At 36.7% G+C, this 18,001-nt stretch overlaps 2 protein-coding genes across 2 annotated transcripts in view; both read right to left on the bottom strand.

Moving 5' to 3' along the window:
• Positions 1 to 17,563, bottom strand: part of LOC140163298 (aqualysin-1-like) — a 58,158-nt gene extending 40,595 nt beyond the window's left edge. The window contains exons 1-4 of the mRNA XM_072186697.1: positions 17,539 to 17,563; positions 14,733 to 14,851; positions 13,028 to 13,153; positions 2,830 to 2,962 (exon numbers count right to left, since the gene is read on the bottom strand). Coding sequence (XP_072042798.1) covers positions 2,830 to 2,962; positions 13,028 to 13,153; positions 14,733 to 14,851; positions 17,539 to 17,563 — 403 coding nt within the window. The remainder of the gene's footprint in view (positions 1 to 2,829; positions 2,963 to 13,027; positions 13,154 to 14,732; positions 14,852 to 17,538) is intronic.
• Positions 1 to 18,001, bottom strand: part of LOC140163210 (aqualysin-1-like) — a 121,370-nt gene extending 103,369 nt beyond the window's left edge. The window contains exon 1 of the mRNA XM_072186605.1: positions 17,970 to 18,001. The gene's annotated coding sequence lies outside the window, so the exon portion shown is untranslated. The remainder of the gene's footprint in view (positions 1 to 17,969) is intronic.

Raw genomic sequence — 18,001 nt, 5'->3', positions numbered from 1 at the left:
CCGTTTCCATAGCGCAGGTACTCGCAAATGACCCGCCACCAACAGTCAACATCCGTCACCCTCCGCACAAAATTCGCAAGTCACTGTCGCACCAAGATCGTTACAATTTCGTCATTTGCCGCAATGTGTCGTCAGGGTTCGAGATGTGACGTCACTTGCCGTTGTTTTTTCGTCAATGGTCGTTGACAACGACTACCAACGAAATTGTGACGACCTCAAAACGACTAAAGACGGTTTCGCACGGTATGGAAACGTCAAAGAAATTAGGGTTGCGGTGTCCAACGAAATCTGAACGGAATCACAACTACTTCTTTTGCCGTCATAAAATTTTCAACATGTTGAAAATTTGCCGACGAACGCGACGAATAATTTCGGCCGTCTGCGGTCGCTAACGGATTCGTCAGCGACAACTAACGGCAACACACGATGAGTTACGGTAAATTCAAAATTGCAATTCGCAGCTTAACGTCGCTTGCCGTTCACCCTTATTCGTCATAGTGTGACCGGGCCTTAACAACACAGCATTATTAAAAAAAACACAGAATTTAAAAGTTGTATGTACTTACAACGATCAATGGATATAAAACGCAAGCATTGTGCAAAAAAAAAAAAAAAGGGGGGGGTTCTAAGAAGAACTTAAACTGGTTCTTGAGCTGTCATGTATGTGGAACCAAATTTGCGCTTACAAAGATCAATCGATATAAAATGCAAGTATTGTGGCATGTAATACCGCCATTACTGTTTTGTTGTTAATATTGAACAAAATTGGGCGACATGGGTATCAAAATGCGCGTACAGAAACAAACGCACTGCAGGGTTTATTGTTCTATTGTGTCCGATTTGAGCGCTGACATATTGGAAAATGTTGCAAGTCAATATTCATGAGAGTGTACATTCAGCGTCCAGTTTTCAAAGTTGGGTGACTTGTGTTTGGCAGGTGTTAAATACATCTGATCGGGCGTATCAATTACGTAACGCATAAAGGCTTTGATATTATCAAATGGCTGCCAAGTGCTGTTATGTGTTTAGTTTCGAAATTCACTGCAAAAACAGTGTTTAGAAAGTGAAGGCAAGAATGTGTTTAGAAACGGTTTTTTTAGAATATGGATGTCAGATGTCTAGAAATTGAACACCATCACTAACCAATGTTCAGCTTCTAAACGTTTTTACAAAGTGAAGGCAAAATTGTGTTTAGAAAATTGTTTAATTTCTAAACACTGTTTTTGCAGTTTATAATATTTATTACATTTATTTATCATTCTTTCTTTTCCTTTCTCTGTATATCTCTGTATTCTTTCATAGGCCTACACTTTATCACTCCGTCACTCACTAAAGTCAGGTGGGTGATAACGAGCTGTACATCGATGGCTAAAGTGTGCCCTTTGTGCTTTCGGCAAACTCAATCACGCACGTGTGCTTCATGAGAACACAAAGTACCTTTCGAACAAGTAGACGCTTTCAAGGAACTTTCGTTTGATCACTTATTGACAGTACCCTGCCAGCTAGGTAAAGCATTAATGCGCTGTCAGGTTAGTTACCGATTTAATGGCGGAACTCTTTTGTCATGAACAAAAGGTACCTTTCGATGAATAGCTTGTCGGAAAATCAAATCGGCACAAAGGAACAAAGCGTTACGTAAAATATTGCTCCTCTAGGATTTACTAGCTCCATGACAGAAACTACCTTTTTGTCTATACTGCGCCAAAAATGAATCCTTACACTTGGAAAATAATCACAATTTCAAAACTGAACCATATCGGGGCAAATTTGTTTTAAAAAATAGATGCACTATCTAGTCTTGCACATTATGACACCACATTGAATCCAATGTGACCTCAAAAAGTAAAGTTACTAGCAATTGAATAGACGATACAGTTTCTTCAATAAAGCTTTATTTAAAGCAGTTTATATTTCAGTTTTACTTCTCTGTACTTTTCACAACTTTCATTTTATTTGTCAGCTCTTTCTTTTTCAGTTTTCTTTTGTTCCTTTCGTTTGAATTAGCACAAATTAGCCATTCACCACTCTCAAACCAGATGTCTTCTCCGTGGAGTTTTGCATAGGCCATTTTGTCACTTTTAAAACTTCGTCTAATCAAATGCTTTTAACTTCCAAGTGCCTCTTGAAGTCACATTGGATATAATGGGGTGTTATAATGTACCGGAATATTAAAAAGACAAATTTACCCAAATATGGTTCAGTTTTGAAAGTATACTTTTCGGCGCAGTATAATGTAGTGTGAATCCTATAGGTATATTCTGTTCACGGCTGCATTGCTTTAAACCAAAATAAAAGAGAGAAAGTAACACATTTGATAAAAAGCTAAGTGCTATGCTTTTCGGAGCTGCAAAATCCAAAAAGGGGGTCTTTCCGGGGGAACATACCCGTATGGTCATTATTTTGTGTGAAGTCCCTCCCACCCCAGACACACCTCCACACCCCGGGGATCTGATGTGGTAGCTTATGAGTAATATTACTATTGATGAAATTACTGATAGTTTGTATTGAATGGGAAATGGAAACTTTGCACACGGGTAATGAGTTTGTTTAAATTAATTTATCTTATCTTTGTACCTTTGTTATATTATTAGTTTTTATTACTTACGTGTTGCAACAGTATCATACCTAAAGTATCATGCCTACTTATTAAGGGGGGTGTCGTTGATCAACACGGTTTGTTCCTTACGTATATTATAGGTGTTATCAAGAAAGAACAGATGATTAATTGTGTTTTCAACTGATTGAGTGTCCCCGGTTAAAGGAGAAATAAAACAAACAAACAAACAAACAAACAAGAGGTTTCGTTGATCAACACGGTGTGTTACTTACCTGATGGATTGTAGAAGCCATCCGGGAGGCCGCTTCGTTCATCAATACGGTCAAGACCCCAAGTGGCGGCGACTCTCTGGGTGTAGGCAATACCATCTTCTTCAACATACTCGACACCATCAAGGGCAAGCAGCTATAGAGTCAAAGTAAAAGACAAAATCAGTGTCCATGTTGACGAGGAACTAGCTTATGCATTATTATTAAGTTTATATTAACACGAAGTATATAACCAAGGATTCTCGAGGAATAATATACTATAGGATAAGCCACACGTTTGCGCAAATGAAGTCAGTTACAAAACATTTGGCCGTTTCTTTCCATTACTATCATAGAGGGTGTCCCAAAACAGAGGCCCCTCCTATTTCTGAAAAGTTGATCAAATATATTGTGGTATGTAAAGAAACCTTGAGTCGTTAGCTGTAATAAACTAAAACAATTATATCAATAGGCTTCATACTTTTGAAAATATGCTCTTTTAAAGAAATGTACCCGTTTTCACTCTGTCCACGGAGAAGGTTTCGCTACTTCAAAGGAGTACACATACCATGCATAAATATCAAACATTCCTCAATAATAACTTTATAAAATAACTTTTTTTATGGAATGGGCTTTACCGGTGGGTTGATGGGCAATGGATTTTGTTAATATAATAGTGTCATTAATTTGTGGGTAAATTGGGTGCCGAATGGGACTTCTTTTGCTTTACTTGCAATTACTTATTTTTTCTTGGTTATTTATGCCTTTTTGTTTTATTATGTTTCTTAATTTCTTACTTTGTTGTTTCTTGCTTTCTTTTTTTAATTTACAACGTCATTTCTCTTTTTAGGATAAAGGGTAGCCCTAAAAGGCTGTAGTTGGTTTGTCTTTAGTTCTTTTGAAGTGAGTTAATTGTGCTGCTCTGCCCTCCACCTAGTTGCCTCCTTGGCGAATACAGGTTTCAGCCCTGATCCTCATTGCATCAATTCTCGCTATTCGCAATAAGAGCGCCGTCAGCGGTTTGTAGTCCATACAGGACCAACGCAATATTTAGCACCATAATCAACGCCGTCAGGCGTTGGTCCTTACAAATCCGTTCGCTACCCCCCACACCGACACCGCCTGGCTAATAATTATTTGGTGCAGAAGGGACACTAAAATGAATACACGGGATCGATACACGTGAATTGCTATGCACGATTTTGATATCAGACGAAAATCTTCTGATACCGGGTTAGAAAATGATGAATATCTCCCGTCATGATTTTTTCTCAAGAAACCAGATTTGGTCTCATAAACTTGGAAATACGTGTTGAACAGATATGATAGTCGCTAGAATGCGCTTTGAAAATTGGCCGTGCGCTTTGAACTCAAAATTTGACCATTTTATATTGCGTTGGTCCTGTTATGGACTACAGCGTGCAGCGTGTAGTACAGCTGCACTCACTGTAGGCAGTATAAAAGTCGATGACCATTGACCTCAATGGGGTATACAAGCTTAATCACGCACAACCAAGATCGATTACCCGGCTATTGTGAGTAGCCTTAGTTATGTCCCTCGACTAATTATTAGTTTAAAAGAGCTTTAAAGGTTTGAACCAAATGGCTAATCGTGGCTGTGGATTTAACCTACCATGGCGATTCCTGCCATGAAGATATACACCAATCCGAGAAGCGTTTACTGTATTTGGCCCTCTATTGACGGCAACACAGATGTACCAGAGCGGGAGATTTAATTCGTAATTCAATACTCATGATTGTGTATTGAATATCACTGTTGTGTACAATTCCGGGTACAATTCTGTATAGCACACAATAAATAATGGATGGAACCCCGACCTCGGGACACCGCAGTTTTACATCGGGGACACCGCAGTAATGGCGAAGTCGGATAGGTGTATAGGGTCGAAGACACTGTGCCCCCAGCAGTGCACCTCATTATAATAAACAGTGACCAAAACCAAACCAGTCGATAAGTTACGTCATGAATCCAAATATGGAAAATAGCCCCGCCCATCATTCGGGCCATCATTCAGCCGCATCTATTACATAACTGGGACTCTCAAGTCATCTCAAGTACTTGGTATCCCAATCGATTGATTTTGATAATGCAATCAAAGCAATACACACTTTTGAGGTCGCTTACCTGTGCATGGAAATAGTAGATATGTACTATTTCCATGACCAGTGTAAATCGGGCGGGTATGAATTAAATGAAAGTTTTTTGTTGCTATATCAGTGCAGAGATAATATATAGGCCTAATCAGTGTTAACAAAAAGTCATTTGTATGATTCTAGGTTTGTTTTCTTTTTTTATTTAATATTGTCACATTTGTCGATAGGCCTAACCGTGATACCATTAAAAAAGCTAAAAGAACATCAATTCTACACCCCGTTTATTTGGAACTGAATTAGGGGTTCATTCATATATTTTCATGACTAAACGGTTGTTTATGCCCTCGGGCCGCCTGCCCCGTTCATACATACCAAAACATTTTGTGATTCTTATTTCATCAAAATAATAACAAAAAAGATACTAAAATACGCGATTTTCCTGCACTTTCCCTACCCGGCGATCTAACATCCGGGATACCGGGCATAAACGCTGTTTATGCCCGGCTCTCGACCAATCACGCGCGCTGTTACATAGCGTGTATGTATATGAACTTTGTTTTATTAAAGTCATAATGTACGATCTTATAATATGAATTTGGTTAATTTTTTTCAAACCTGATTTCATGGCATATTTGTAATGTATACACATGTCACAACTTGCATCTAAATGGAATCAGCCAAATTTGCTGTGTTTGTAGGTAAACAGAGCAAAGTTCGACATAAAGTCATAATTCAAGAATTATGACTTTATGTCCTCCTATGTTTACCTCGCGTTATTTCAGTTCAAAATGGACAGAAGCCATTCCCGATAATTAGGGCCTATTACTGGTATTATTTCAGCATTTTGAATATATAATGACAAATTTAAAATTTGAAGAAATCGTACATTAAGCCTTTAACACCTAACTGGAAATAACAGAGTGAGTAAAATAAAATAAAAGGCGATGCAACTCGCAAGTAGGCCTACTGTTGAATGTGTTGATATTTCAAATGCATGTGAAAAAAAAAAAGGAACGGTCACAGTATATTTCTTTAATCCCAAAGGCATGAAAGGGCCTGTGATTACTATTTGAATTTAGGGTTTTGATTTAAACTATTTTAATATCAAATCTTTAAAAAAAAACATGGTCTTCTCGTTTTAACCGAGGGGCATGGGATTCACCACTTTTAACTACGTCATTCACGGACGGAGCTGAGGCAACGGCTCTCCGCTCCGCTCCGTTGATAGTAATACTTTCCTGGTCTTTGTTTTATTTCAAAGTTACAAACAAGAAAAGACAAGACAAGACAAAATTTTAAAAAGTGCACTGCTTTCATCGTTTTTCAATTTTTGGCAGCCGTCTGTTTGTATGAGGCGAGGTCCAAACGAGGAACACTGCAAAATCTAAATGTTTATAGGCCTAATTTGCCATATTTGGTAGAGATACAGTACTTAAAGAGCTAAGGAACGTTCATAAATACTTGGGGCTGGAAAATTTTGATTTCGGTATGTCAAAACCTTTTGACCCCCCCTACATATGTTAAACTTTTAGATCCACTTTTTTATAGACTCAAAACTTTTGGATCCCTTTTTTGTATACACCAAAATATTTTGTACCCCCACACCAAAATCACTAAAAACACCCGTTTTAGACCTACTTATGAATTCCAAGGGGTCATAGGTCAAAAACCATAGGTCGCAGAAAAATGTTATGATTGACGTTTTTGATCCAAACATCCATCTTAGTAAACTGATACACTTTGCAAGATGTATGTCAATTTTCAAAAATTTTCCCATATAAAAATTTGTTCTTTTGGTCAAAACTGAACAAAAATCACCAAAAAAATGCCATTTTTATACCCATAAATTAAATGTATTGAATTAAGCGATGGTCTTTTTTGCTTTATTCCAGGGTCCTAAAATAATGGAGAAAATTTGAACATCATGAAATGAAGAGTTTAGTTCCAAAAGGCATTAAGTCCAAAGACTGTTTTATGGGATGTTTTATTTGAAAATATTGAGTAGCAGTAACCTTGCCACTCTAATAACATTGGCGTAGTAGAATATATAGTTATAACAATTTTGGCAAATAATTGCAAATCTCTTTAACTTCCCACGTGCGAAGAAGAAAAAGGCATCAAGTGCAATGGCAGCCATTTCAAAACCTTGGATTTGACAATTTTAGGGGACAAATCTATTATTGAAAGAGAATAAGCCATATGTGCCAACATATCCATTCCAATCGTTAAATATCACTTAAACTTTAGAATGTAAAAATATTCCAGCAAAATGTTACACAAGGCAGCTATTGAACTAATGCCTTTTGGAAACAAACTCTTGAAATATTGTGTTAGTAAAGAAAGTGAATAGGCCTACTTCACTACAAATCAAGTAAATGACTACATTTTATGGCGATGTCGACATTTTAAAGAAAATTAACACAAATTGGCGCTGACTGGAAAATAAAGCTCTTCCCATATCCTGTCGGAAAACCATGTCCATGTAAAAAATTTGTAACTCCCTTCGTCTGTTGGCGGGTAACTTCTTGAATTCCTAGTTTATTCGAAGCATGCAAAATAGCGGCGTCATCCATTTTTATATTATTGTAAAACAAATAATAATAACTGAGGCCTAATGATAAAATGAAACGATGGCCACCCCCCCCCCCCAAAAAAAAACACCTGTATGATGTGCGCAACCTACAAAGTGAAGAACTTGAAAAAAGAACATTTCAGCCCGAATCACGGGTCAAATAATCGCCAAGTATCTTCTTAACCATTGATTTATATGGGACAGGAATAGAGGTTATCCATGTTCTATAAGCTGCATGTCCTATATATCAACGACTGCTATACATTGTTTAGGACATTCTAAAGAAGTACCTGCATGTGCAACCATGACTGTTTCAAAATAGCCCGCCAAAGTCATGCAGGTAACTCCGAGGTCGTGCATTGAATTAGTTTGAATGAGGAATACTACGGGGACCAGTGCCTTTTGTTAGAAGTCACACATGAGTGAAGTGGATAACCTCTATTATCAAAAGTCCCGTGGAAAATCTTCAATAGTTGCCCAATTGCCTACCACCTCGCCGGTTTAGTAACCCTGTGAAGAAGTAAAATCAGATCAATGCTGATTTACGTGGATGATGAACATTGATCGCGATTGAAAAGGACATAGATAAATTGAATGAATGAATGAATGAACGGACAGGATTATCGATATTGTTACGCAATAGTGGTGTTAGATCCAAAGCTGGAAGCTAGTAGTTGGCAGGTGGAAGGCAAGTCTAATCTGATTGGCTAAATATCGTCAGTAGCTGTCAGTAGGCGTGGTTAGTCAGTTTGACATTTCCCTTGACTTTCCAAGGGAGGATATGTCGGATCTATAAGGACCAACGCCTGACGGCGTTGATTATAGTACTAAATATTGCGTTGGTCCTGTATGGACTAGCGGTTTGCGATGTAATCGTGATGTATCATGGGAAAAGGTCGACATCCAAGTCCGCGCAATACGAATATTACCATGCTATTACATAGGAACACGTGACAATATTTTTTTAGTTTGTCACATGATGCAGTCATGTCTACAGTAGAATTCAATTCGACCTTTGCAGGACTTAAACCCCATTAAAAGCTATTAAACCAAGATAACACTTATTGAAAGCAGCTCAACTGATTAAATCATATCTTCTCTGGTTTAATACACACATCATACAGGGTGTAACAATAAAAGTTGTACAATTGCATTTTGACTTCTTAGGAAAAAACTAAAAGAGTTACGGCACAGATGTTATATGCAATACGATTAGTAATATCTTGGCTAAAAGAAGACGTTTAGTTGGTTTCTTTAGTAGTTTGGGTTCAAAGGTTATGTTCGATTAATTAAATCGTCCAGAAAACGTGTTGGGCCACTTTTGCTATGTTAGCGTATATCAAGTTTGAACCGCGTAGATGGTGCTTATCGTGCATTTTTAAAACATCAAAAGAACTGACACAAAAGAATTATAAGTGCTGTTTGTTCATAATTATGATTAACATGAACTTAATAATAATAATATGATATTTCTTTAAATTCTATAAATGAAGTCATGAAATTTCTTTCAAATTATCTTACAAATAAAGTAATTTCTCATATCCCTGAGATATCATTGGTAAAACCGAGAACAGTTTTTGCAAAGTACAAAACAATAAGATTTTGAAATTAAGTTCAGCTGGGCTTCTAGCTGTTTTGGGGCGACCACTTTTACCAGCATTTCTGTTAACAAATTCTACATACTTCTCATAGTTATATGTAATTTTATGCCTTGATGGAAGATGTGAGTTTGGAAAATGAGCTGGATAAACAATCTTATGGTTTCTGCTTGACTCCATGTGCTACCGAATATCACAACCATAAAAATACGCTCTTCCAACGTGAATTGGGGTTGAAAGTGTTGAGCTGCAGCCACGATTTCTAGTAAATGAGGTTGTTATGTCAGTGCTTAGTTGTTACTTTCAAAAACTCAAGGAGATATTCTATTATGTAATCATTTCTACCACTTCGAATACCCCATTGTTTAAATCAACCTATCGTAAGAGCGCCGCCCAACTGGTCCATGATTCAACTCTATTCAGTCACTTTTGTAACACTTAGACAAAAGTGGCCCAAGCGGTTTTAAGACTAGGTTACAAAATTGGCTATATCTTCACTTGTATACCTAAGATTTTATTGGAACAAAGCTTATCTGGTGGCTAAAGAAATTATCTTGATAGACATATAAATATCAAACCAAAAAATAGGCAGCATGCTTGTGTCATTCTATTTTCAAAATTGTACAAATTTTATTGTTACACCCTGTATGTTTCTGCTTTTACACGTACAATGGAGCAATGGCTGGGATTATAGTTTCAGTTGGGTGAACGATTATAAAGCGAGCGCTAGAGAACAATTCTGTGTGGGCTTTTGTTTACGAAATGAGACAAAACTCTGCTTATTGTTAACCAGCATTCTTGAAAATGAGAAACATGGTGGTTTGCAGACTTAACACGGTTTGGAAATAATTTCTTCATATTTTTTGGTGTTATCTGTCGTTTACATATCATTCCTAAAACACCAAAGTACGAATATTTCCAAACATCTAAATTAGCTAAAAATTTAGGACATGTTACAAAACTATATTGTCTAGAATTTTAGAAGAGTACTTTTAATATTGGCCGGTTATTTTTCACACAGCGACGTTAACTAGGCAATGTACTATTACCTATAACATTAACTAAAACACCAAAGTACGAATATTTCCAAACATCTAAATTAGCTAAAAATTTAGGACATGTTACAAAACTATATTTTCTAGAACTTTAGAAGAGTACTTTTAATATTGGCCGGTTATTTTTCACACAGCGACGTTAACTAGGCATATCCCCATTCTTTTAACGTAGGCTATTTGTAGAGGTCACGCGTCAATGGGAAAGAGCACTGTGTATTATGTATAGGAAAACGGACAGTAACTGCAGTATGAAAATAAAGGTGTTACACGCGATTATCAATACTTACTAATGTGTTTTGATATGTGCAGAATTTATTTTTTCTCTATCGATTTGCGTGTAATACCGTTATATTGACAAACTAAAAAATATTGTCACGTGTTCCTATGTAATAGCATGGTAATATTCGTATTGCGCGGACTTGGATGTCGACCTTTTCCCATGATACATCATGATACATCACGATTACATCGCAAACCGCTGGCGGCGCCCTTATTGCGAATAGCGAAAATTGCGTTACGTACTATCCTTGTGCGCCGGATGCGGATTATTTTACCGTAGTTCACATTTGAATAGGGAGCCTGTTTAGGCAATTATATGCCTATTAATATTGATCGGAGATTATACCGTATTCACTAGTAATAGTATATCGTGTGTTTGCGCTTTATTCCACAATCAATAAGTATGTTAAACAGACGCATTTCTTGCAGAACTACTCGTAGCACAGTGGTAAAGCGTCTGACTATGCATACATAGGTTGTTGGTTCGAACCCCGATCAATCCTTTGGTAGAATTTTAAATCTAATGTATTTAATTTCTTTTTGTAAAGTAAGAAGAAATTAATCGCAATGTGGTGGAACCTACCCTATAATACATGTAACACTATGCATGTACATTATGCATTATAAGTTTCTCCTATTCAAATGTTAACTACGGAAAAAAATATTGCGCGCCGGATACTTGCGAATGCATTCAGTAATACGTTTGCGAAGATCTTGGATTTTGGCACAAAGGAAACAAATCAACTGGTGTGAGGTCTGGTGATCGTGCAGGCCACTCCACAGCATGAGCCATCCCAACCACTCTGTTTGCTATCCGTGGACAGAGTGAAAAACGGGTACTTTTATTCAAAAGGGCATATCTTCAAAAGTTGTGAGCCGATTGAAATAATGAGGGCCTCTTTTTGGGACACCCTGCATTTTGAAAAACCAAATCGCTGAGGTGTTAGTTCAATATGATAGGAAAATATTTGAACCGATTTCCATAAATTGGCTAAATAAGCTTTTTGGTGTTTTTTTTTGGGGGGGGGGTCTTTTTTTGTCGAAAAACTCCCAACTGTCAATCAAATCAAAATAACGAATAAGTCTTGTTTTACTATTGAAGTAGTACGTACGGTACCAAACTCCCTAGCAACTGTCATTGAAACTGTCGATGTCTCAATTAAACTGCCGTAAAGTGACTTCACTTTTTATACAGGGATTGCAAACGAGTGTCACGGCCCTGATATAACGCCCACATGGATGTCTGGGATCAGCTTACAGTCACATCGTCGATAACACATGAATTATATTGTTAAAATAGATTCCACACAATGTAGCCTTGGGAAAAGGATAAAGGGCATTGGATCTCCATTATTGTCCAAAATAGGTAACAGAATTAGTATTATTGACCTCATCCTAACTGCAAAGTCTGGAGGAATCAGTGAGCACGTCAATTAATAATAATACCTGTACAAAAATAGAGCTAATTCAAACAGTTAACGCAGTGAAGTTTATTAATGCGTGGGATCTTTTAAAGTTTCTTTGGAAGATTTCTTGTACTCTCTTTGCAGTCTGCCGACAGAACCCCGGAGCCGACGTTTCTTTTGAAAAGTCAAGTTTGTGTGACTTCAGAACTACGCATTGACCAAATGTAGGTTTTAAAAGTCAAAACTTCAAGTGTTTCTTACAATATTTTTCAAATTTTCAAATTTTATGTCATTAAATGAAAGAGCCCACTTATATTGTCTATATACTAGCCTCATTTTAATGAGCAATGACCAATTCTCTTTAAATTGCAAATCTTGTGAACAAAGTTACTATTTTCGCCTGTTTTGTCAAACGGTTGTAAATTCAATGAACTATGTTTTTGCTAAAGAGCTCTTGCAAATTGATATGGATATATTTTTGGCGCTGTCAATAAGAAGTTTAATACTTTTAACTAATTTCACTGTTTGTTTTTTATTCATGCTGTTTGTATCAAGTAAACATAATTTTTACCATTAAAAAAGTTGTTAAATTTCTTTAAGTGCCAGCAGATAAACGAGATCTAACGACACTATGTGTCTCTCTAATATGGCGGCCTGGTGCCTCCACAAGTATAAACCTTTCGACATGCGATATTAATTTTATTTTATTTACGATTTAGCAAAGGAATACATAGTATAATGCACACAGGTTGGAGATATCGATGATTTATTTTATTGACATTTTATATAGGTAAAATTATTCGACGGCATAATAATATGCCCTTCCTGACTGCCGTTCTGCCCTCAAAATATGTCCTCTAACGACGGCTAAAATAATACCGGTACAAAATGTTGCACCAAATGGCGTCATTTGCACCTCAAATTTAAAAAAGAACCGCGATGGCTGCTTCATAGCCATTGAGTGGGGCTTTGCAGTTTTCTTTCATTTCATGTGGCACTTCATCAAAACTATTTGAGGAAACCAGGTACGTGATAAAGATTTCGGGGAGTAGATCGAGATTAAGGTTCCTGTGCACGCGCTGCAATAACCAATTTCCCGATCTAGTGCACTACACATTTGCGATTTATTCCTTATTCATTACATGATAAAGATTTAGGGGGAGTAGACAGATATTGAGGTTCCTACGTCTGACTTACCTTCTCGACAAGGAAGTCGGGGATATTCACGGCTAGGCCATTGATGGAACTGTATTTGTATTTAACGACTGCATTCAGCTCAGAGAAGGCAGCAGAAGAAATAAACTTGTCTTGATTTACACCTTCCTGCGTGGGAGATAACAAAAACGAAATCATTATCATAATAGAGCATTAAGAGGTTTGGGCTTTTCCAGTTGAGCCACTATTGAAGACATGACCTTAATCTCCCACACTGCACACCGACACCGCCTGGCTAATAATTATTTGGTGCAGAAGGGACACTAAAATGAATACACGGGATCGATACACGTGAATTGCTATGCACGATTTTGATATCAGACGAAAATCATCTGATACCGGGTTAGAAAATGATGAATATCTCCCGTCATGATTTTTTTCTCAAGAAACCAGATTTGGTCTCATAAACTTGGAAATACGTGTTGAACAGATATGATAGTCGCTAGAATGCGCTTTGAAAATTGGCCGTGCGCTTTGAACTCAAAATTTGACCATTTTATATTGCGTTGGTCCTGTTATGGACTACAGCGTGCAGCGTGTAGTACAGCTGCACTCACTGTAGGCAGTATAAAGTCGATGACCATTGACCTCAATGGGGTATACAAGCTTAATCACGCACAACCAAGATCGATTACCCGGCTATTGTGAGTAGCCTTAGTTATGTCCCTCGACTAATTATTAGTTTAAAAGAGCTTTAAAGGTTTGAACCAAATGGCTAATCGTGGCTGTGGATTTAACCTACCATGGCGATTCCTGCCATGAAGATATAGGGTCGAAGACACTGTGCACTGTGGTATGTGTTCCAGATTGAGTCACCCATTCAGGCAACTCTATTTGAACCCCCCCCCCCCCCTGAGTGGGAGAAGTTATGTCTTGTTTAGAGGGCGTATACAGTCATTTTCCTTAACTAGTAACAAACGCACGGCGCATGCGCGAGCCGGGAAATTCAAGCTTGCTGAAGTGTTGGTTTTGAAACGTAAACAAACCTGAATGCCAAAACGACTCCATGCAGAAAATGACTTCTTTTATACAACTAATCAAACTTACAACAATCACTTCAGTGAATATACACACTAAAGTCATATCTAGCTCATATGTCAAAAAGAAGCTGAAATAAGCGAGAAAGATAAGCGAGAAAGGGTTGAAATTTCCTCACATTTTCGGTCAAAATTTTTTTCGAAAAAAATCATATTTTTGGCCTAAAAATTGGCCATAAAAGTTCCCGTACACCACCAATTTCATGATTTTTGTCCTCAAAAATTATCTGAGTAGTCTTCATATAGTGTTTTCAAGTCAATTCCCCGGGAGACAGGAAAATGGCCATACAGAAAAAAAATTTTTTTATTTTATCCACAAATTGACACCTGAGTCGGGGCGTTGCAAACGTCCCATAGTAAGAATTAAGCTGGATTCTGAATTTGTGAGTTCTTCAAAGGGTCGTGTTGTCCTTGCGGGGTTTAGCCCCCCCCATGACCAATGATTTTAACTCACACCCAAAGAAATTTTCACCCCTCCCCTAAATTGGCCCCGGTAATTGAGTTTTTACAAAGACCACACTGCCAAAGAGCTTTAATTTAAAGCCATATTGTAACATTTAAAAAAGAAATTGATTTTTATTTTTTTCACAAAATGTTTATACAAATGTCTCCTTTAGATTTTGAACCTAACAATTAAGGTCATACTGTACCTGAAGACGGATGATGTAGGATCCTGGGACCCTCTCTGCTGCTTTATGGAGCCTGGCTCCCATGGCTACAGCCACTACGGCGAGAAGAATGAGTACTCTCATGATCGGTCCTGTTTGTTCTGTATGCAATAAAAGAGATTACATGATTGGCTATAACTTAAGAAGGCTAATTAGGATAATTATATTGAGCCATTCAGCAACGTGGTACGAATCAGATGAACAGCTGAGGATTGAGTTTCAATATTTAGCAGCTGTATTTTGACTGGATACTCAGATTAATATATCACATACTTCACCAATCAGAGACGCTGTATGAGAGATAGTAGTTCTTGTGGGTTAAAATTGTTGTATTGTATCGTAACCGGATAGGGATTGGTTACTCAATTAAAGAGATTACATGATTGGTTACAAGCAGGCTACATGTGATTTATTGAGCCAATCAGCAACGTGGTACGAATCAGATGTACAGCTGAGGATTGAGTTTCAATATTTAGAAGCTGTATTTTGATTGGTCACTCAGAATAATACAATTGGTTACTCGAATGAACATATCGCATAATTTACCAATCAGAAAACGTTTAAATGTCGGGTTATATAAAGGGTACATTAATGGTATAAAACGTTTTCATAACATTAAAAACATTTCTTGGTAATTTACTGCACAGCAAACACAAATGTTTTACAGAAACATGTCGGGTTATATAAAGGGTATAAAAACGTTTTAATAACATTCCAAAAACATTTTTGAAAACTTGTACAAATCATTCTAAACAGGATGTTATTTTGGGGTTGAAAAAATATTATGCAAAAATTGTTTGCCCAAAATATTTACAATAAGGTTTTTAAAATGTTTTCACGACCTTTAAATAACCCGACATTTAAATAGTATTAAAACGTCTTGTAAAAACATTTTAAGAACATTTCTGTGTTTGCTGGGTGCAAATATTTTAACATAATGTTATTTAAGTGTAGACAAAATATTTGGCCAAAAATGTTTGCAACAAATAGTTTGCAATGACATTTCGAAAACATTATAAAAATATTGTTGTAGTGTGTTTTCATACAAAACGTTTTAAAACGATTTCATGACCTTTATATAACCCGACATGTTAATGTTATTAAAACGTTTTTACCTAAACTAAGACCCAAAATATAACTTCTTTAAAACGTTTTTGTGTTTGCTGGGTCATAATTCACCAATGAGAGACGCTGTATAAATGTAGTAGTTCTAATGGGTTAACATTTTGTATTGCATCGTAACCGGATAGCGATAGGTTACTCAGATGAACATATCTCATTATTCACCAATCAGAAACGTTGTAAGAAAGACAGTAATTAAAATTATAAATAAATATTTCTGAACATTTCAGGAAACAGTACAAGATTCAGAAAACCTTTTTATCATCATATGCAGAACACAAAATGGGATTCGATTACTCCGTTACCGAGATAGAACGGGCCTGCCTACGGGCCTGCCAGTTGCCATATCAATTCAACAGAAGAAGTCCAGGTTTTAGATTTATTAAGAACTCCCTTAAGAATCACCGAACCAATACTAGACTTGTTTGTACTCATTTTAAGACGTTTTTCATGCTGATTCTAAATATCGTGATAATTTTGTGGAGAGAATTAATGAAAGTTAGTTAACACCTGCACCTCATCAAGATTAAACCACCAGTGATAAAGTAGCTACATAGCTAAATACATAACAATAAAGTAGATAGATAGATAGATAGATTTATTATTATCTTTTCACTCATTACATGATACAAGAAAAATACATAAGAATAATACATTATAAAGATATAAATAATAATACAAATATAATAATTATGGAAATGCATAATACAACGATGAGTGAAGGAATTACAGTAAAGGCCCAAAGGCCTGTAGCTCTGTAACCCCTTGATACAGGTATATGGCATTTATTTGACATGGCAGCAGGTTGGTAGACAACAAAAATGCCGAGTCCAACCAACCAGCTGTCATGTCCATCAATGACATATCCTATGTTAACATTTAAGGAAAAACAAAGAAAAACAAAATGCACATATCAAAAACTAATTATTGAAGTAAATTAATGAAATTAGTGAACAAAATATTGGTGAGGTACACATGATTGAAAGACTAAGAATAGCTTTGCATAAGATGTTGTTTATACTTTTTCCGGAATTGCTTCACTGATGACGAGCACTTGATATCAGAATCGATAGCATTCCAAAGCTTTATACCTGCATATTTAATAGATTTCTCACAAAAGACTTTCTTGACTCGAGGTAAGATGAGATTGTTTCTATATCTAGTGTTTATAGCGTGAATTTCAGAGTGCTTTGTAAAAACGAAGTTCTACACAAAGCTTGCAGAAAACGAATCAGTTAATGTCAAAAGTTTTATCAGGGCTAAAACAAAAACCTTCAACAACAAAAATTCACAAATCGCAGCCCAAAATCACGTAATTGGGTGGGAGGAGCCTCAGATCATTGACCACGAAGCAGAAAAAACAACTCGTTGGCTGAAAGAAGCAATCGGGATTGGAAGTAGTTTGCATCTCTCCACGCGGACGACAAGATTCAATTTTTTTTTTTATCAAAAATTTCAGAATTGTACATTTTCATGACAGTATTTGGAATCAGCTTGAAAAAGGCAGTACAATGTATACAAGCAAGCCTAGTATTGACTCGAGGCTCTTGAGGTAACGCGTTATAGTAAAGCAGTGCTCGAGGGCATAAACCAGCATGGAAAACTCATTAATTACTTTGTCGGCAAGGGTCAGTTATCCTGCATTGCGTAACAGAAACTGTCTTACCATCTTCCATCTCTAGTACTTCCATGATTAAAGTAATAAAGTAATATAGTAAAGGAGATACAAGAAGTATTGTATTGCCTTACCGTTTCGTCTGCAGGTGACATGTTTCAATTTGTTTTTAATTAAAAAATTTCAGAATTGTAAATTTGCATGACCATAATTGGAATCAGCATGATGATGCATTCAAATGAGTACAATAAGTATTGGTTCAGTAGTTCTTAAAATAGCTCTTGATATTTAAAAAAATCTCAAAACTTTGACCATTTATGTTGAAGCCTATATGGCTAACACACGGAGCAAAATAAAGTAATGAAGTAATGAAGTGATGAAGTGATGAAGTGATGAAGTGATGAAGTGATGAAGTGATGAAGTGATGAAGTGATGAAGTGATGAAGTATGAAGGAGACACAAGAAGTATTGTATTGTCTTACCGTTTCGGGCTTGTCCACTGAATTCGTTCCAG

Source organism: Amphiura filiformis, chromosome 10, assembly GCF_039555335.1.
Source record: "Amphiura filiformis chromosome 10, Afil_fr2py, whole genome shotgun sequence".
Taxonomy (NCBI): Eukaryota; Metazoa; Echinodermata; class Ophiuroidea; order Amphilepidida; family Amphiuridae; genus Amphiura; species Amphiura filiformis.
This window is presented reverse-complemented; position numbering and strand designations above follow the sequence as displayed.